Here is a 20,642-nt window from a genome sequence, read left to right as displayed (position 1 = left end):
TTTTAGTGGGGTATTTCAGTGTTGTCCTAGCTAAAGAAATTCCCTTTTTAGAGTAAAGTTGATGTTTGTCAGGTCTATTGACAAAAATTACTCTAACTTGTAACTGTAAAGCTATTATTAACTATTACTGGGGAAACAAGACAAAAAAAGGTTACCATTAATGCCCCCCTGGCTGTGCTGGTTCTGGTACTGTTGCAGTGATGAATTCTGTAGCTCCCCAAGATGTCTGTGCCTCTTGGGCACAGCTCAACACCACAGCCCCATTCATCAACATGGAGATTAAATCTCATTGGTGTGATTCTTCTGGTGTCCTGTGCAGGGCCAGGACTTGGGCTCGATGATCCCTGTAGGTGCCTTCTATCTCAGGACATTCTGTGATTCTAGTTGTTGCTTGTAAGATTTGTTAAAAAAGTTAACAGGTACTTAGGCAGGTGTAATAAATGAAAGTGTGCAGGTCACAGGCTGTGGAGGGGGAAGATGCTGTGGACTTTTTAGCATCTACAAATGGCAGCTTATGGTTTTGTCTGTGTGCTTAGTGTTTTACATATTAAGGAGTGTCGAGCATGAAAGTACTGCTTAACAACATTCAGTCTGGTTTTTAGTATCTAATCCACCAGGCCCAGTTAAGTGGGGAAGCAATAATCCTTGCCTACACTTGATGAATAGCACAGTCTAAACAAGGATTGACATGCTAATGAGGAGCTTAAGCAGCCGGGGTACAGAAACCCGAAAATTAACCTGAAATGACATGTACGTTTTCACAGTAAAAACAGAGCTTGCAGTGAGTTTACTGTGTCAGTGCCCGGATCTGTGCTCTGCCTCAAAAAGCCAAAGTGTCAGAACACTCACAGCTCCTGTGAAGCACATTTAATTATTAGAATTCAAGCGGAAAGAACTCCCTGAGCTCTGCTGTACCCACCTGAGGTGTGCTGGGCTTGTATATCACATGTATCATGTATCTGTTGGCTTTTGATATCACAGAGTTCTCATAAGGGGATTTGGAGACAATCACAATTTCTACTGCTTTTCCAGTTCCAAGTGGAAAAGGACAAAAATAATATTAATAGTGTCAAAATCGTAGTCTGAAGGATAACACTTGGTAGTTAGTTGAATTTTTATCTTGCAGATTAGCATGGGGATTAGCTAACTGATCTCTTTTTCTGCCTCCAAGTAAAAAAAGGGGTGAGGAATGCCAGCCAGAGGAAAGCTCATGTCACAGGTACAACTTGATCAAGGTGAGTGGCTTATTTGTCTCTGAAAGCTGAATGATTTCGATGACCCCCCCTAATGTGGAACTGGTCTGCTCACCCAGATCTTTGATGGGAAAAGGTCTGGAAATGGCTGCCTGGAAGCAGTTTGTCAGCTCAAACACTGTCATGCCCATATGTTATAGGGAACTGATTGGTCACCGAGTTCCTGCTCTACTGTATCCCAGTGGCACAGGATTTTTTCCCCTAGACAGTAGTTAATAAATTCTCCTCTGCTGTTTATTTGCTCACTGAAAGTCTTTAATTGCATTAAAAGCCCTGGGGAATTTACTGTTCCCTATCATTTGCTGGGAACCATTAATCAGGGCTGCTTTGAGCTACAGTTCATAAAGGTAAATTAGAAGAGAACACAATACTAAGGCCCAATAATAATGTGTTTAGTGAACAGGGATAAGTTTGCAGCCTCTTGTTCTCCTGGGAAAACTACCTCATGGTGTTCATGTTCAAATTACCACGTTGTTGAAATGGAGGGTCCACAGAAAAATCTTTCACCGCACAGGAAAGAGTGAGCACTGCTTCCTACACTGAGCAGCTCAAAACCCAGTAAAGGTTCCAATTGAAGAGCAATCTATAACTCTGCCCTACTCTGTTTCCTGCAGTCACTTCCTTTTGCAGAGTCATTTCCTTTTGCACTATCCTTTTAGATACCAGGACTGTATTATGGAATTCCAAGTTTTCCTCCCACGCTGCCATCTGCAAAGGGAGGTTCAAAAGGACCATACTGGAAAATACATAAAGAACTGGGTTTTTTTTCCATAATTTGACTCCTGACCTACAGCCAGTGCCTGGCATGTAATTCCTCACTGTTCCTCTTACCTTTGTTAAAGGAATTAGTAGCCAGGTAGGGGGACAGGAGAGTGAGATCTGACTCAAGGATTCCAAGGAGGAAGAAAAGATACTTCAAGTCTTGGGGTTTTTTTTAATGATGTTACATGTTGTAAAGCATTTTAAAAGCTAATTCCTCTCAGAACTGGCTGCCCAATGGATAATTCTAGTGCAACAACCACTTCGGTTGTTATTCATTTTGTGCTCAGCTGCTCCTTTGTTTGACAAACAAACAGGGCCAAAGCTCTTTGATGGAGTTGGAGTTGGAGTGTCCTATAACCCAGATCTCACAGCACGGTGGGTTTGTTGTAGGTTCAGTTCTACACTTTCTCACACAGGAACTCCGCCTCATTCCATGCACTGATAAGAAGTGACATTCCTGAAGATGTTTTCTACATGTTTCCTGCTTGCCCTCCACTTTTCCACCCTTTGCTCTGCAGGCCTGAGCAGTTCTGGGATTTGGTGGCAAGGAAGAATTTGAAGAGTTTGGTTGATCCAAAGTTGGCATGGTGGGAACTGTACAGGCATTGGTCTGCTGGATGGTCTCAGAACAGGAAACTTCTATGAGAAACTCACAGTGATGTCATATTTTCCAAGGCACCATTATAAATTTGAATGTTTTTAAAACCTTGGAGTGACTCAGAAATCTGGCACTGTCCGAAGTACGAGCTTGGCTGGTTTGGGATGAGCATCTGCAGTGGGAGGAAGGACATTAGGAGTCCTCCTAATCCAGCTGAAGATGAATTTAAGGCACCAAGGTGGAAGAAAGAATCCATAAATGCCAGGTGCTGGATCAGAGCTCAGAAGTTTTATAACAACTAAAGGCCATGGATATAAAAGTTAGGATTAAAACACATTATATGATGTAATATGAGGACATATTATGGTAAAAAGCAAAAAAATCTTCATTATACTGTGCCACACACTAAATAGAATATTTTGCCCAATATATTTCTGCCCCACAACCCCACTTAAAATATAAAACATTTCTGGTATATAATCACTAAAGCATAATTAAGGAATTTATATGCGCATTTACATGAGAAGAGATTTTTCTCCCCGACACTGCCAGATTTCCCATGTCATTCCCAACAAATTTAATCCAGTTGCCAATTCATTGTACATCCTTTATATTCTGTGTGCAACATGCAAGGCACCTGCCTGTTATCCCGTGGATATGCAGACAAGGGAAACTGCAGTTCCAGAGTACTTATAAAGTGCTGAATAACCTGGAAAACAAGCCCCAGGCTATTCAATCAAAACAGTCTTCTTTCCCTGGAAAGAAGGAACAATTGTTACCTTAATGCTAACAACTACTTATAATAAGAAAACTAAGCACAGCAATGGAAACTGCTTGGTTTTGTTCTTAGGAGAAGCCAGGTGAGAAGATTTCTAGTACATCCCTGACTGTGGAACAACTGTAGGCTTTTAGATATTTATAATCTCCTGAAATGCCCCCATATTTATAAATGAACAAAGCAAGCCCCAAAAGCCCTGAGCCTTGTGTGGATTTATGCAGAAAGACAGAATGTGCATTTTAAGACAAAGGTTTTCAAGTGTTACAGGTCTTGAGACCCATCTCAATTAGAATAACCAGTCTCAAACTAGATGGAACAAACCCAAATTAATCAACCAAGTTTTGCTAATTCTCTAGTTTGTAACCTGAACCCGGCAGAGGCAGGAGAGAGCTTTGAACCACTTGTTCCTGTGCAAACCATGCTCACATCCAGAGTGCCTGGATCACTGGGACAGCAGCTGAGCAGCAGTGCTGGTGTTTACTGTGTGACCTTTTACAGCTGCCACGAAATGGCTCATCCCGCTCCCTTAGGGCCAGTTCAGACATTTGGTTTGGCTAGTGGAGCTGGCGGGAGGCTCAGGAATGCTTCAGGAATGGAATTTGGCTTTGCTCATCCTTTGGGCAGGGCAGCAGACAGAGGAGAAGGGGAAGAGGGGTTAAAAAATCCCACCCCTGCGTCTGTAGAGGCCAGATGTGGTGCAGTCAGGTAGGAGAGCCCAGCAGAGCCCAGAGCCCTGCTGTGCTGGTAAGGATGAGCAAGGGCAGTGAAGCACCAGACGGGCTAAGCCAGGCTGAGCAAAGAGAACACACCAAAATAGAGAGCAGTGGGTCAGTGCCCTTATCCTGCACTAATCCTGCCCTCACTGCAGAGAAACAGTGCCTGGTGAAGGGCTTGCTAAGAACTCCCAACTTTTCCAGCCCCAGAGAGGCACTGGGGAGGCCCTCAGCCTCAGGACCATCTCCAGTGCATCAGTTAGAGAAGATAACTCTCATATATATACACACAGAGATAACTTTGCTTCCAAAGAGCTTTCCTTGTTTGCTATAGGAGTGCCCGTGTTTGTGTGGTTACAGTGGTAACTCCTCACACAGCACCTCCAGGAGGATGTGGATATTCGGTAGAAGTTGAAGGTGCAACACACACTGATGTTGGTGTGATGTAAATCAGGATAAATCATGTTCCTCTGCATATGCTGATAACTGCTACGGATCACCACCATCACTGGAACACGGGAGAACCAGAGCGAGTCTCCCCCTTTAATACCAGTTTGTTCCCAAAATTCACAGTAAACAGCAACAACTGTCTATTAAACAGATGAACAGAGAATGTGCAGAGGGCCCTCATATTCTCTGCTGTGGGGTTTTGCAGTTTTTCAAGCTGGCTGTAACATGCAATGTGAGGAAAACAAATTCAAACCCTGAGGAGAAAAGTCAGCTTACGAATTGCAGCTGCCATTTGATAATCTTTATTCTAAGGGTGCAGCACCAATAACAAAGTAAAACAAGTCAACAGCTAAATGTGAAAGCATTTTCAGATTTGTAGACTCTCGAGAGCTTCAGATTTCTTTTTCTTCCCTCATTCAGGACGAAGTCCAAGACTTAAGTTTTGCAAAACTCAGAAATTTTATCTTTGAGTGTTTCAAATTGCATTTACTCAACAAAGTTTTAAAAGAATTTAGTCTTAATTTTTTCCAAAGAAAAATCTCTGGGATTCAGACTGTTGTGTCACTTTAAAAGTGACTTTAAAGTGACTTTGAAGTGTCACTTTAAATTTATCACTGGGAACAAAGACAATGTTACAACAACTTTATCTCCCTGAATGGTTCTCAATCACAAGAGTCATCAGGATCCAGCCAATGTTGCCTACTTGACATTTTTGACCAAAAAGGTGTTTTGAAATGTCCTGTCTCTCCAGACAAATTGCTACAGCCTTAAAAAGTCTGTGCACTGAGAATAGTGAAGCAACATGGAACAGTGCCTCTGGAATAACAAGAAGAAGGTGGGAGGAGGACACACAGCTGGAGTGAGGAGACTGAGATTTCTGTAGAGCCAAGGACGGGGCAATTAGAAGCTGATAGACATTTCTATAGGAGGTCAACTGAGCCAGAGAAGCTTCCAAGCAACGTGACTTTGGCCTCACATGCACATGAAGAACCAGAGAGATGGATGTACCTGTGTATCTTGTGATTCAGCTCACAAAGCTACTTAAGTAAATGGTCTATAATTTAAACTGAAAATCAGCATTTGTGAGAACAGCATCTTATCCTCCTGCAATTCTTTCCAGGCAGAATAATTTTCCAGGCTCAAAAATATTAAAAAAACATACATTAAAAAGAATGGCTACATCAGGTAACCACAGTAACCAACATTTACAAGTGAGCAACAAAGGAGTATGGAGGCTGTCCCAAATGCTGGTTTCTGAATTTACATTTTAAAGGATGGCTCCTTCCCTCATTGCCTGTGACTCATATATATACAAAGTTGTCTAAACAATTCAAGTAGCTTAGTGGACTTTCCCATACTATGTAACTTTGAGTTGCTTCCATGGAGCCTTTGCTTTCAGACTGAAGCTTTCCATGTTCACCCTTGGTAAATGGGACCTTCAAACTGAGTGGAGACACTCCAGAAGAGACCCATGGAGGAGGAGTTACACACAACTTAATTATGGACTCAGGTCTGGCTTGTTTTGTTCCAAGTAAATGATCTTTGTCAGGAAAGCAAGTTTAGTAAAACCAGATCTGCAGAGAGCATTCTCTAAAGAGGACTTAAAAATCACTGTAAATAAATAAGGGAAGAAAAAGAGGTGAACACATGGTGGCTGCAAAGACGTGTATATAAGAACATGTATGTTAGTTCTGCATATCCTAATGGAAAGATTACTTCTAAAATGTACCCAATTCTCACATCCAGCATTTTTACACTGTTAAAAATTTGGAGAGAGTTCAAAGTGATAACAAAGTGTCCAAGGCCAAAAGTAGGTCTAAGGAAAAGACTTCAGCCTTGGTAACTTATCCAAGAGAAGGTTGGGAAATGAATCTTGAGCTGAAAGTATTTACATAACAGAAGTCTTAAAAGAAAGCATTAGTTGTCTTTCTAAGAAAAAAGACTTTCTAATCACAATATCCTGTGCTTAGTAATGCTTGTTTTAACCCAGGGAATGATCGAGAGAGACCCTTGGAGAAATCTTGTTCTATTAAATACGGCATATAGATCATTAGCCTACTGATCTCAAGAGTTTTCATGGATCATCAGGATACGTATCATCACGGATTGCATCAAGGATACATGGGAGAGAGCCAGAGAAGTTACCTCCACAAGTGCTCCACTCTGCACTTGTATTAAACAGGTGGTACCTTCCCATTTAAAGCCTGGTACAAAGGTGGGTTCTGCCCCTTGATGTCTCTGGGACTGCACATGCCTAACAAGGGTGCTCTTGCTGTGCCACCCCTGGTAATCTTTCCTCAAACTAGTCATTTACAGCAGAATTCCAACTCTACCAGCTCCGGGAAATGTAAAAAACCAGGAAGTTATGGTGTAAGGAACCTCTAAAGTGCTTGGAAGTGTCTTGGTGGCACTATGCAGCCTCATGGTTTGAAAGAGCATTATGGTTTAGGCTGGGACAACAACAACAGAGACAACTGGTTATTTGCCTTGTGAGGACTGGAAATCATCCTGTCCAGTTCCAGACAGCACAAGGGTGATGTGGCTTTGACACAACTCATCTCTCAGCTCATCTCTGTTCCTTTTCTAAGCTGCTCTATTTATTCCACAACACACACCAAATTTTCATTGCTCGAGATACTCAGCTATATAATATCAGCTGTTATCAGCTGATATCAGTACAGTTCATCAAATGTTTCCTTTCCATTACAACTCTATTACAGTTGTCCTGGAATGTCTCAGAATAAACATGTACGTGTCTTATCTACCAAAGAACTTTGAACGTGTCTGTTGCTGTTGATCCCACAAATCGGTTTAGAGAGAACTAGCACTGACAAGTCTGTAAGTGCCCCAAATAGACAGCAAAAAAAAAATTATCAGCATGTTCATAACCTAATAATGAGTATGAAATATTTTTTTCCAGTGGTCTTCCAGCCATGCAGGGCAGCAGGAGGAATCTGTACTGATAGCAGCTGTGAGCACCTCTTGCTTTGTGCCACCAGGTCTGCTCCTCACCCCTTCACATTGCAGCTCCCCAAAGCAGGAGACCAAGAGAACTGTAAAATTACCTCACCTAGTGGGATGAACAATTGCTCCATTGAGCTGATCCTTACTCTGAATAAATTGGCAATCCCCACCACAGGATACAAGGAGAGTAACACACTGGGAGAACATCTGCCATCCCAACTGTGACCTGGAAGGGAACACGACCGTGAGTATTTGTGTTCAGTATGAGAAAAATGCTATGTCTGTGTTGTACTTCCATGGGGACTAACGAAGCCATGTGTCATCTGTGCTGCGTTATTCCTTCTGTTTTCTCTGCTTGGAAGGCCAGATGTTGCTAAACTGGGACCTGGCCATGTGGCTTCCAGTGAGGGAATGGTTGTTATTGCCTCTTGCCCTGCGAGATGGGATTTATTAAAACCAGGGGCACCTGTACTTGTCCACAGGTGAGCTGGAGATGAAGTGAACACAAGTAAAAGCTTTCAAGCCTGACTTCTACAGGATAACAAACCAGGAAAAGCTCTTGCTGTTTGTTTCCTTTGGGACTTACAGCCTCACTTCCAGGGAGGGCAAGGAATGGCTGGAAGACATAAACATGAGGTGGGAGGAAAAAAAAAAGAAAATAAATTTAAATATTTTCATAAAATCCCAGAATGGTTTGGGTTGAAAGGGACCTTGAAGCTCATCTTGTTCCAACTTCCTGCCACGGGCAGGGACACCTTCCACTATCCCAAGTTGCTCCAAGCCCTGTCCAACCTGGTCTTGGACACTTCCCAAATGAAGGTGAGCTGAAAAGAACTCTTGGTGATTATCTGGAAGCTTATGATGCTTTCAGGTACTGTGTGGGAAATTAGGTTTATACTTGTGTAAATGAATTGGAAGGGAGTGTCCCTGAGGGATACCCATCTGGCAAAACCCATTAAACCCAATTTACCTGTTGTGCAACGAACTTCACTGTAAGAAGAAACACAGGAGGTTCAGTAAAATGAAAGAGAAGCTGAATAGGTCTGTGGGTTTGTAAAGCCCTCAAACAAGGGAATACAATTAATAAAAATGATATCTGGTGGCATCTGCTGAGTCAGTAACATTCTGATTTATGAGCCTTCCCTGCTCATGGACACATCCAGGGATATGTCTGAATTTTAACCACAGGAAAACGCAGGAGCGAACAAACACGTGTAAAATTCCCAGTATAATTTTGGAGCTTTGGGAGCCTCACCGAAGCGTTGATGACAATGGTATGCCAGGTATGTATTACTGCATAAAGATGTTTATGTTCTGGAGCCTTTGTGTTTTCTTAACCTTTGAAATCAAACAGCTTGGGTAGCAAAAACTCAGTTGCCACAAGCCAGTGGCTGATGGGCAGGTGTGAAATGTGTTTTGAGAATGACTCAAGCCCAAAAGTAGACCAACGAAAACTACATTCTAGGTTAAAAAACATCAGGCAGTCACAGCAAGGTGCTATTTTAAAGAGCATTCTGTGATTTCAAATGGTATCTAAATCCCTAATGTCAATTCAATGCTAATTAAAATACCTTTCACAGACAGGAATCTGAATCTTTGTGAGAAAACAGGAGCAGGAGGGATTGACATTACCGTCCTATAAAGATGCAGTCTATCCTCTGCACCCTCCTCTGGTGTTTATTGTAGGTTAACTCCATCACGAACAATTACAATTCATTGTTTAAGAAATCAACATGCTAAATCTTGATTTTTAACTTCTTCACATGACTTTAAAATAATGTGCTTATAGTTGGAGGCAAATTAACGTGTCAAAGATGCCAGATAAATGTGGCAGTTGATCTACTCCAATAAATGCTTTTCATATTAATTAAATTCTCTGATGTAATAATTTTCCTGAGCTCCAAAATGGAAGAAATGAATACCAGTTGCAGAAGGTACAGATTTCCTATTCTTTAAAGATATGATGAGTCAAAGAACAGGATGCAGGGTTCAGAATTTCCCATCCCTTTGCAATCACTCCATTTTGCTGAACACTTGGCTTTGTCCCTCTGGTATTTCTATGACCTGAGTGTCATGAAAATGGGAGTATGTTGAGGATCCCAGAAAGTAAAATGTGGCTTACAGCTATAAAAACTACAGTTTTTCTTGACTATGGAGTTATTACTTTAATATGTTTTCAAATCTCCTCCCTAGGTAGCTTGCTAGTGGACCTTCAAAAAGAAAAAGTATGAGATTTTAGCAGGAAACAGTCTATTTATAAAGCATTTTATACATTTTCCCATTGTTTATGGTATCCAGTGATGAGTTTAAAAATATCATTTCCTTCCCTAACAATCTTGATTTTGCTCTTTGCTTTGATAATCCATAAGTAGCTGTGTGAGTATTTACACAGCATGCTTCAAACTAGGAGGATAAATTCTCTCATTATTCAAAAAAATATGGACACAGAAGGAAACAGGGATTCAGTTCCTCATAATGAATGAGGTTCCAGTGTTCTGTCTTCTGGATTGGGATTAATGGCAAATTACGTGCTTTTTTTAAATTTGCAAGCGCAATTTATATCAAAGCCACTGCATGTATTTCATGGTGACTCTTTGTTCTTTCTGAGGAGCAGATCAAGGGATTGATGTTTGATAAGGGAGTGGTCTTGATGTCAAAAATAAGCTTTTAGTGTTCTTGCAAGCATCTACCTAAGGATGGCTGAGTTACAAACCTCTTGAAAACTGTAGCTGCTGTATGCTTGGTAGCTTTGCAGAGACTCTGTAGAGCTAATAGCTATATTTTCTGTTCATTCCAAGTATTCCAAGTATTTTTTTTTATTTTGCTTCTTGGCTACAGTGACTGAAACGATTTTCCCTGAATGGCTTCTTTTGTCCATTTAGTCTTTGGTGACGGGGGGGCTTTTAGTACAGAGAATGTCTCTTCTGTCCTCTCAGCTAGTCATTGTCTGGCCATCACCAGAGGCACAGGCGATGCAGGGGAGGATGAAATGAGCTGGGGGTACCAACAGTAGGGATGGGGCACGCTGACAGACAGCCAGGGACACGGGCAAGTATCCCAGAAGCAGCTCTGTGGTCAGATTCCTTGAAGCTCCTCATCCTCCACTGTGTCCTCCCAGTCATGTGGCAGAGAAGCAACTCTGGCTTAACTCCATTCTAGGTGGGAGCAGGAGACAAGTTGTTGAGGAGCTTTAGGGGGAGAACAAGCAGTTGGGGGAGATCAGTGATCTCCATATCCCAAAATTACATGTTCCTAGCCTCCAGCTGGGCATCTAGGTTCAACTCTTCTGGCGTAACAGCAAACCCAACTGCAGCTTGCTCATCAAGACAAACTATTTACTTAGCAGGAGAAACACGAGCTCTGCTCATTCAAAACCCGTCATCCAAAAGACTGGCCTTCTCAACCGACTGTCACAGAAGCACCGGATGGTTTGGGTTGGAAGAGAGCTTTAAAGGTCATCCAGTCCTACCCCCTGCAGTGAGCAGGGATAACTTCCACTAGATCAGGTTGCTCAGAGCCGCATCCAACCTGAACCTTGAATGTTTCCTTGAAAGTCTCCTCCGTTAGATGGTTGATCTGACCTTGGATGAGCCCAAGGGCTAAGGAAGACCTTAGGCTAAGAGCATACAGCATGCAAAGCGTTACAGGTTTGTACAGGAAAAAGAAAGATCTAAAAGGTGGACTTCCCTAGAGAGACTGTACTTTTTACTTTTGTTTTTGAAAAGCAAAGGAAAGTTCATGAAAGTTAGGCTTAAAGAACATGAGACTTACAAAGGTGAGCTCTTATAATGAGGGAGACACTTGAATCAAGGTTGTTCTGAGAAGCCATCTTTTATGAAGAAACAAAGGGGTTTACAAATGATAGAACAGATATACCATTTACTATTAATAAAATAATGGTCATGGCAAGACTGATTGGCAGATGGTGCTATGAAGAGAGAGGCTGCGACCATAAGTTATAAAGAACTAACTGGGAAGAAAATTTCAACCCTGTTGGCACTGGGCAAAAGAAGTTATCTAGGTCTTTGTCGAAAACAATCTTGGGAATTATTCTGGAAGGTCAGGAAGGATATTTGTTAAACAACTTCACTGTGGTCACACAGGTCAACACCCTACATGGTGAGACACCCATGACCACCCCCAACACACACACTACATTTTATCAGGCTTGGAAGATAGTTCCACTGGGAATGTTTTGGTGTAAACAGCCTCAGCTGCTGCAAGGGAAGGACTTACATAGCTATGCAAGTCACTGAAGAACAGGACTCAGGCATGATCCAAGTGGATCTGGGTAAACGAGTCCTGCTCTTTACAGAGAGAATTTCACTGACATGTTGAAAACCTAATTATTGCTGGGTTTTTTTGGTGGCAGAGCATCCATCAGCAGACCCTGTAGTGCAAAGGTGAAGGTGGCTAAATACCCAGAGAATTTAGCATCTCTCTACTGTAAATTTAATGCCCTAGAGAAATAAATCTAATCCATTCCTCTGGCACACTTTCATCCATGCAGAGCTGGTGTACTGACTGGGAATGGGAGGGAGAAGGGAAGGGAAGTGCTGAGGAACCTCCCTTCTCCATGAGACCCACTGGACGTTTCCAGGCTGAATGCACTCATCCATGCATGGCCCTTTCCGAGCGGGAAAGATCTGAGATAGGCAAGGGGAGGGCCTGGAGAGGGGAAGGAAGTCTATTTTGGTCTGGCTCAGGTCCCTCTGATGTTACAGCCATGGTCTAACACAGACTGCAAGATGTGTGTTATTAAATTCAGCACAGGGCTAAACCACAGAATAAAAAGAGTGAAGATAACATATACAAATCTTATCTGCTAGGAATAAAAGATTACAAATTCAGCTCATATACATGAAAAAAGTTAAAAGGATGGGCTGTGTTTGAATCCACCATAGGAAGATGAAAAGCTGCACAGCCTTTCATGTTCTATTTTTGTTTTAGCATATTTTTCCCAACATTACAGTATTAATGAGAGAAAATGAGGCAACATCCCAGACCCACTTCAGAAAAGAGATAAAACAATCAGCTTATGTCTCTCATTTCTCCTGAGTTTGCAGAAACTTTTAAGATGCAGATTACCTCACATGAAGAGATTCAGAGGTAGATTTTTATTCACTTTTACAGCGACTACCCATGGTAGTCTACTACATGGTTGCTGTACAAGATTATTTAGGATAATATGCAAAAGAGTGACTAAGAAAAAGTTAAATAAACCATTTTATGAAACACCTTCTGATTTCATGGCTCTCTTTTTCAGTTCTATTTATAAGATTACAGTAACTTTCTGCTTCCATAAAATCACAATATAGATATAAATATTTAGTAACCAGTAAGATTCTGTGACTCATTCTGTACTTGAACCAATAATGGATGCCTCAGGTGTTTACCAAGTGATTTCACATAGTGTGCACACCTGTCCTTGGCTTTGGAAGAATTTCTCTAAGCAGGATGGCTTTAAGCCCTATTTTAATACAGAACTGCATCTCTGATGCTTTGTGACACCAATCCTACGCTGTGTTTGCCCCCAGCACACTGCTGGAGACTGTAGAGGGGTTTCTGTTCACATCCTGTAAAAGCATCTGAGTTTTGTCAACCAGCCTTTTTGAATTTGGATCTGAACTGTGTCAACCTAGCCTTTCTGAATTTTGACTCTTCTGCACTGACTCTTTGGTGGATCTGCTGATTCATTTGCTTTCTTTTTAGTCTTTTTGGCTATTTGGTGGCTGGGGAGTGGATGTCTGCTGCGATTACTGTTGTTTGGATTGTGTCCGCAGTGAGAACAGCAGTGGGGCCGGTGGGAAGCCCCTGCATGACAAAGAGCAGGGCAGGAAGCTGCTGGAAACTTCTTCCTAGGTTGCCCAAACCAGCCAGATTGTGACAAGTGACATTTCCTAAGCTTGCTTGGGTGGCTTCCCTATTTTAATTAAATTGACACACATGGAGCCACAAAGCTCTGATATCCCAGGCTGAAACTTCTGAGCAGTTTTCCTTAGCATTTTCCTTTCCCAAATGCACAAATGTTGTCTGTGAACAAATGCTGATGCTAAATAACTATGGGAAGACTGAAATTTAAAGTGAGTGCTGCACTGTGACTCTTACTAAAACCACTCTGGACCTCCTAAGACCCTAATGGGTCAAATATCTTGGTGCATAGGTGTGCTAGTGCTTGATTTGAGCTGCTGTAGAAGGACAGAGACCAATGGTGCTCTTAATTTGTAATTTCAACTTGCCTTGAGGGCACTCACCACATCCTTGCAATTTTTTTTTTTATCAAAAGGAAAGAAAACACTGCTTTTCTCATTCCTTTTTTTTTTTTTTTTTTTTTTTTTTCTAAAAGAGGTTTATTCTAAGAGTGAGACTGCCAACCTTGGGAGTTCTGGCCTTCTGAGAGCTGACAGAATTTCCTGTAAGAGTTGCTTTTATAAAAGCTGTTTCCTTTTTGTTGCTTTTCCTTTGTTGCAATTCTTCTGTTTGTTCTTACTCTCTCCCCACTTGTTCTTACTCATTTAACCTGCTCTGTACACTTATAAAAGAACAGAAAATAATAACATACTGATTTCTGCAGTTAACTTACAGTAACTATTAATTTATAGTTAATATCTGTGGATAAGGTTCATGACTGTGCTGTCTAAGCCCAGTCATGGGCTTAGAATATTTGTGTATATTCAACAATAACCTGTTGAATATACACAAATATTCCTATTCAACAGCTGGTTAACTGTAGGTGCCCATCCTATCAAACAGTCCTTCCTTCCTTTCATACCACTTCTGCCATGCAGGATGACTCACTCTGCTTCGTGGGAGTTTCCAGTTGTAACAATTTATTGACTAAGACATTTTTATAATTATTCACCCCATAAGCATTGCAAAGTCACAGAAGTTCTCCAGGTTCTGTGCTTTCAAGGCATAATTATTTTACATGAGGATGCTTTTTTCTGTGTTGGGAAGGAAGTGGGTGTGTTGGGAATATGCTGCAAGACTTTGACAGATTATTTTAGTAGGTAAGATATTAAAAGGAAAGCACAAGTCATGTATTTATAGGGATATGAGGCTTAATTCTAGTTTTAGATAAATGAGTGTAGGTTTCCCAATTGAAATATAACTGCATCACTTGATCGGAGTGCTTTAAGTATGTGTGTCAAGGTGAAATTGCATTAGGAGTATGGAGTGGATTTTAATGGCAAATATTAAATAGCAGCAGATATATTTTTCTCGGGTTTTATTAGAATCAGTACCCTGGAAATGACTGGGATGACTTCACATAAACTGTTGAGGATGGCCCTACATATGTGCTTTGAAATGTTGGGAAATTCTTAGTTAAAAAAAAATCAAAAAAGTTATTTGATTTTAGATAATAAAACTACCTTTAAACCCAAGAATTTTGCATGAGGCTGAATTTTTCCCATTATCTATGGGAACCTCTTACACATGGACAGACATCCTGTTGCTCCACTGAGTGGGATTTGTGGCAACACCCTTTGATCCCACTCAGAGTCCTTGCCCGCTTCTCACCTCTATCCTAATCCTTCCTTCCTTCACGATGAGCTGCTCCATGTGCAGCCTGTCCTGCTGTGTCCACTCCCAAGCAGACAGGCTGTTATTGAACCCAAGGAACATCAGCACGTTGTTCCCAGAGCTTCTGCCTTGATGGCATCGGCTCAGCGCTGCTTTCACAGTAGCTAGCTTGTTTTCAGAAACTAAGGAAAAGTGGGGGAAGTGGTGGAAATCAGACTTTCCACTGGAGATGTGCCATCCCAGCCTGAACAACAGGGATGCAGTGCTGACTGTAATGCACCACGTCCCTTCTGCTGGCGCTGGGGGTGTCTGGGGAGCCCGCAGCACAGACACTCAGCACAGCCACGTTAATGCTGTGTCGAGGAGGCAAAAAGAGGAGCCACCATGCTGGATGTGTGGCACCAAATGTAATACATCATCTCCCAGCAGCAGGATAATTTCCAGGTGTGCTGACCGGTACACGCCGTGCAGACCTTGTGAACAGTCCGGCACAGGCTCTTAAGGCAACAAGCAAAGGGTTGACTTCTGTAGGATACATGTGTTTACTTTAAAACAACAAAGTGCATTTTTTTCCCAGAAGAAATACAGACCGAATTTTTTTCAGTTCTTTTGGCTACATGCTGTATTCAAGCCTTCTCAGGATATAACCAAGTTTACAAAGCCTTTCCTTGACTCCCCTATCAATTTCTATCTCAAGGAGTAGTTTCCTGTTTCCTGAGCAGCCTTCTGGAGGCACTTTCTCCTGTAAAAGCAGCTTTATAGAATCATAGAATGGTTTGGGTTTTAATGAACCTTTTAAAGGCCATCAAGTCCAAGCCCTTGCCATGGGCGGGGATATTGTGACTTTACAGGATTCCTGGATTTTACACAATCATTATACAGTTCCTCAACCTGAAAAGTCACAGGAAGATCTGATGACAGCTAAAAGCCATAATGCAGTCTTTGGCCAGCTCTGACTGTGCCGATGCCTCTCAGCAGCCTGGAGATCTGGGTTTAGGCAAGGTAATAACCAAAAGTTCATTAAAAATTACAGCATCTGAAGTGGGTTCCCTCACACTCACTTCATGCCCATGGATGGCACAAAACCATCCAGGTTCGGCACAATCTGGCTGGCGAAGCACAACCACTTTTCCAACATTTCTCAAGAAACATTATTTTTTTTTTCTATGAAAAGCATTTAAATGAAAGAAAGGACCTGGGGGTGCCAGTCAACAGCTGGTTGAAAATGAGACCACCGTGTGCCCATGTGGGCAAGAAGGCCAATGGCACTGGTGGTGAGGCCACACCTCAAGTGCTGTGTCCAGTTCTGGGACCCTCAATTCAGGGAGGACATTGAGGAGCTGGAGCAAGTCCAGAGAAGGGCAATGGAGCTGGAGAAGGAGCTGGAGCACAAATCTGATGAGGAGTGGCTGAGAGAGCTGAGGGGGCTTAGCCTGGAGGAGGCTCAGAGGGGACCTTCTCATTGTCCACAGCTCCCTGACAGGAGGTGTAGCCAGGTGGGATTGGCCTCTTTCCCAGGCAACCAGTGACAGGACATAGTCTCAAGCTGTGCCAGGGGAGGTTTAGGTTGGACATCAGGAAGAATTTCTTCACAGAAAGGGTGATTAGACGTTGGAATGGGCTACCCAGAGAGATGGTGCAGTCACCGTCTCTGGAGGTGTTTAAGGAAAGACTGGGCATGACACTCAGTGCTCTGGGCTGGCTGGCAAGGTGGCGATGGGTCACGGGTTGGACTCGATAATCTTGGTCCTTTTGTCGATGATCTCGATAATGGAGGTCCTTTCCAACCAAAATGACTGTGTGCAAGAGGCAGCCTTGCGAGGGCACTCCCGCCGCCACAGTCGGTCCCCGCGCTGCCCTGAGGGCGATCCCTCCCTCAGCTCCTCGCGGGGCCACCGCCGAGGGCGGGAAGGCGCCCTGTGCTCCCACCGGCCCCACCGCTGCCATCGCCGCTTTAAGGCGGCGCATTCCGGGCGGTGGGGGCGGCTCCGCTCCGCCGCGGGACTCCGCTCCCGGCCTGCCCCGCGCCCGCCCCGCCTCGCCTCGCCGGGCCTCGCCCGTCCCAGCCCGCGGCCGGCGCGGAGCGGCGGCACCCGACGAGCGAGTGACCCCCCTGCGCCCCCGCCGGTCCCGCGGCCCCGCCATGGGGGGCGGCGGCGGCGAGCGCCGGGCGCTGTGGCTGTGGGTGCTGTGGCTGTGGGTGCCCGCGCGGTGCGGCGGCGCCATGGACGAGTGCGCGGAGGAGCGGAGCGGGCGGGCGCAGCGCTGCATGCCCGAGTTCGTGAACGCGGCGTTCAACGCCACGGTGCTGGCCACGCACACGTGCGGGGCGCCGGCCGAGGAGTACTGCGTGCAGACCGGGGTCACCGGCGTCACACAGTCCTGCCACCTCTGCGACGCCGCCCAGCCGCACCTGAGCCACGGGGCCGCCTTCCTCACCGACTACAACAGCCCGGCCGACGCGACCTGGTGGCAGAGCCGCACGATGCTGGCCGGGGTGCAGCACCCCACCGCCGTCAACCTCACCCTGCACCTGGGTAAGGGGAGGGGGCACGGGCAGAGTGTTGCGCCTGGGGGGAGTAACCGTGGGCACCGGTAGGGCTGGGGGTGACCCGCTGCGGGGAGGGAGCTGCGGGTCCTGGTGGCCAGTGGGATCCTAGGGTGCATCAGGAAGAGCACTGTCAGCAGGTCAGGGAGGGGATCCTGCCCCTCTGTCCAGCCCTGTGAGGCACATCTGCAGTGCTGGGGCCAGCTCTGGGCTCCTCAGGACAGGAGGGACAAGAGCTCCTGAAGCGGGTCCAGCAGAGGCTGTGAGGATGCTGAAGGGATGGAGCATCTCTGGGTGCAGGAAAGGCTGAGGGAGCTGGGGCTGCTCAGCCTCGAAAAGAGACACTGAGAGGGGATCTCATTAATGTATATTGGTATCCAAAGGGAAGCTGTCAGAGGTCGGCCCAGGCTCTGCTCAGGGGGCCCGGCAATGGGCAGGAACTGATGCCCAGGAAGTTCCACCTGAACATGAGGAAGAACTTTGTTGTGCAGTGACCCAACACTGGAACAGAGACAGAGAAGGTGTGGAGTCTCCTCCCTGGGGATGTTCCAGACCCCTCTGGACACAGCCTGTGCCGTGTGCTCTGGGATGACCCTGCTGGAGCAGGGAGGTGGGAGCAGATGAGCCACTGTGGTCCCTTCCAGCCTGACCCATTGCGTGATTCTGTGCTGAGTGGCAGCTCCATTCATGGGGCACCTCCAGGACAGGGTTCAGGGGGTGTAAGCAGATCCTCGCTCTGCAGGTTCCCAGCTGTGTTCTAAGTCTGTGGTCTAAGTCAATGCTTCCTGCACCCCCGAGCTGTGTCAGGGGTACCCTCAGCCGAAGGTCTGGCCCTGCACTGGCTCTTCATCCCTTGGCTGATAGTGTACTCACAGATGCCCAACAGTGCTAGGTAAAGTTTATTTTCAGCCTTCTCCAATGAATATTACAGGGAATGCTCCATTGCAGTCTGCATTGGATGTGCTCTTGATTTGTGAGAGGAGCAGCCTGTGCTGCCAGAGGCAGTTGGCAGTGGTGAGCTCACAGTGATCATGTGCTGCCCCATGCACCAGGAATCATCAAGTTATTTAGACTGGAATAGTATCAGGAAAAAATTCTTCCCTGTGAGGGTGGTGAGGCCCTGGCACAGGTTGCCAAGAGAAGCTGTGGCTGCTCCATCCCTGGAAGTGTCCAAGGCCAGGTTGGATGGGTCTTGGAGCAACCTGGGCTAGTGGAAGGTGTCCCTGCCCATGGCAGAGGGTGAAACTGGTTGAGCTTTAAGGTCTCTTCCAGCCCAGGCCATTCCAGGATTCTATGACAAGACTTTTAAGATCATCGAGTTCAACCCGTAACCCAGCGGTGCCAAGCCCCAGGTTGGATCCTGGAGTGTTCCAGGCAGCAGGCTTGTGGTTCAGGTGGGAGATGTTGGTTTGAAAAGTGGTGAGCACTGTGGAATATCGCGTGTGTGTGAGGGCACATCTGCTCTGTATCCTCTTATCCCCAGGGCAGTGTTTTCCTGTAATTGCTGGGTGGATTAGGTGTGTCAGCAGTCAGCATTGCTGAAGAACCCATCACAGCAAGTCAAAAAAGGAAGGTGGATTTTCTGATTACTTTACCTTCCCAGAGATTCCTTTGGGATAAAGTATTGTAGCCTTTGCCTTGGTTTGTGGACAAGCTTTTCTTTTCTTCTCTTCGTTAATTTATTCAAGCTATTGTGACATGGAGGAGGGGTAATGGTTTAGAACTAGAAGATGAGCCAGCCAATGGAAAGTTGAAACCACAGCTTATATCCTCATGTCATTAAATCAAGGAAAAATTAAAGAAAGCCCCATTGCAACCGTTCACAGCTTCTAATCAAGAGCAGCTGTTGAGCCTTAAGTTTAGCATTGATAACATAGTTCAGAGAGAAAAAAATTATGTTAGGGCTTGGGGAGCTGGGTCTTGGGTTTCACAACCTGAGGACAGGTTGTATGAAAGCTCCCACCTGCGCTGGTGAGATGGAGATGATGACACTGAGCCCTGTACCCGGGGTCACCTGGTGACCACATTGATGTGCCCCAGTAGCCTGGAGTGCCTCACTGCCCTGAAGTGTTTCTTTGTGTTAGGAGCTTCAAAATAAATATACTGTGTAGGTATGCCTTGTTGATCAGATAAGGGGAAATAGTTATTAAAGCCTTATTATCTTCTTTTCTTTGTTTCTTTGTACAATGGGAATGTTTTATTCAGGACTCCTGGAAAAACTGGTAAGCTGAGGTTTGATCTCAAATTCTTTTTTAATAGAAATCATAATTCTCGTTATCAAGGCAAAATTTTATGGACATAAATGTATTGCTGCTGTCTTATGTGCACCTGTGTGTGTACGGATGTTCTTTGAAAAACAGCAGTATTTTTCCAGTGTACTGGAGCAAACATCATGCTGTGTCATGGGCTTTGAAGAAATATGCACAGTTCTTTGATGAAAAAATTGCATCTTTGAAATATTGTAGTATTGCCACACAGTCCCTTGGGTTCTGGATTTGTTTGCGGGCTCTCGTAGCTTTGTGAATTGGCTCTGCCTTGTTTTTCGACTAGAGTACAACTTTTAAGCAAAGCTGCCTGGCTGACTTCCACATATTTGAGGGGGATTTTTTTTAACCTGCTTTTCCCCAGTTAGGTTTTTGGGTGAGGTGTTTGTAGTGTAAAGCCTTTTAAGAGTTAGAAGCTTGCTGTGGGCATGGTGGTGCTGGCAGGAATTAGTTTTACGATGACTAACAGCGGACCTTTAAGCTCTCTGTGCACGTGCTGTAAATATTCCTGTACAACTCTATATGTGTTGCTGAGTTCATGGCAAGTTGAAGAGCTGTCGAGTACTGAAAGTGCAGTTTTAGACTGAAGTGCCCCAAACTCTTTTGCAGCATTGCTCTGCTCTACTTCTGTGACGTCAAACCATCTTTCTTTGCGTGAGCTGTTGGGTACCCACGGGCACCATGGTCTTTGGGACACTTAATTATTGACATCACTAAGAGAAGGAGGCAAAGAGCTTGACAAGTGTTTACGTGCTTAGTAGGACATAAAGGCATTCTGGGACACAAAG

The 20,642-nt window shown here is 44.5% G+C and overlaps 1 protein-coding gene and 1 long non-coding RNA gene across 2 annotated transcripts in view; one reads left to right on the top strand and one right to left on the bottom strand.

The window, feature by feature from the left end:
* Positions 1-809: 809 nt before the first annotated feature.
* On the bottom strand, positions 810-11,065 carry LOC108508251. Its single transcript, XR_001878344.1, has 3 exons — positions 10,988-11,065; positions 1,149-1,154; positions 810-819 (listed from the first exon to the last, which is right to left on the bottom strand). It is a non-coding gene; the product is annotated as an uncharacterized LOC108508251 (long non-coding RNA).
* Positions 11,066-17,266: 6,201 nt separating this feature from the next.
* LAMC1 (laminin subunit gamma 1) overlaps positions 17,267-20,642 on the top strand; it is a 65,425-nt gene continuing 62,049 nt past the window's right edge. The window contains exon 1 of the mRNA XM_017836930.1: positions 17,267-17,579. Within this exon, the coding sequence (XP_017692419.1) occupies positions 17,267-17,579 (313 nt within the window). The remainder of the gene's footprint in view (positions 17,580-20,642) is intronic.

The sequence above is a fragment of the Lepidothrix coronata genome, unplaced genomic scaffold, assembly GCF_001604755.1.
Source record: "Lepidothrix coronata isolate B3197 unplaced genomic scaffold, Lepidothrix_coronata-1.0 Scaffold288, whole genome shotgun sequence".
Lineage (NCBI taxonomy): Eukaryota > Metazoa > Chordata > Aves > Passeriformes > Pipridae > Lepidothrix > Lepidothrix coronata.
Note: the sequence above shows the minus strand (reverse complement) of the source record. Positions and strands in the feature narration are given on the sequence as shown.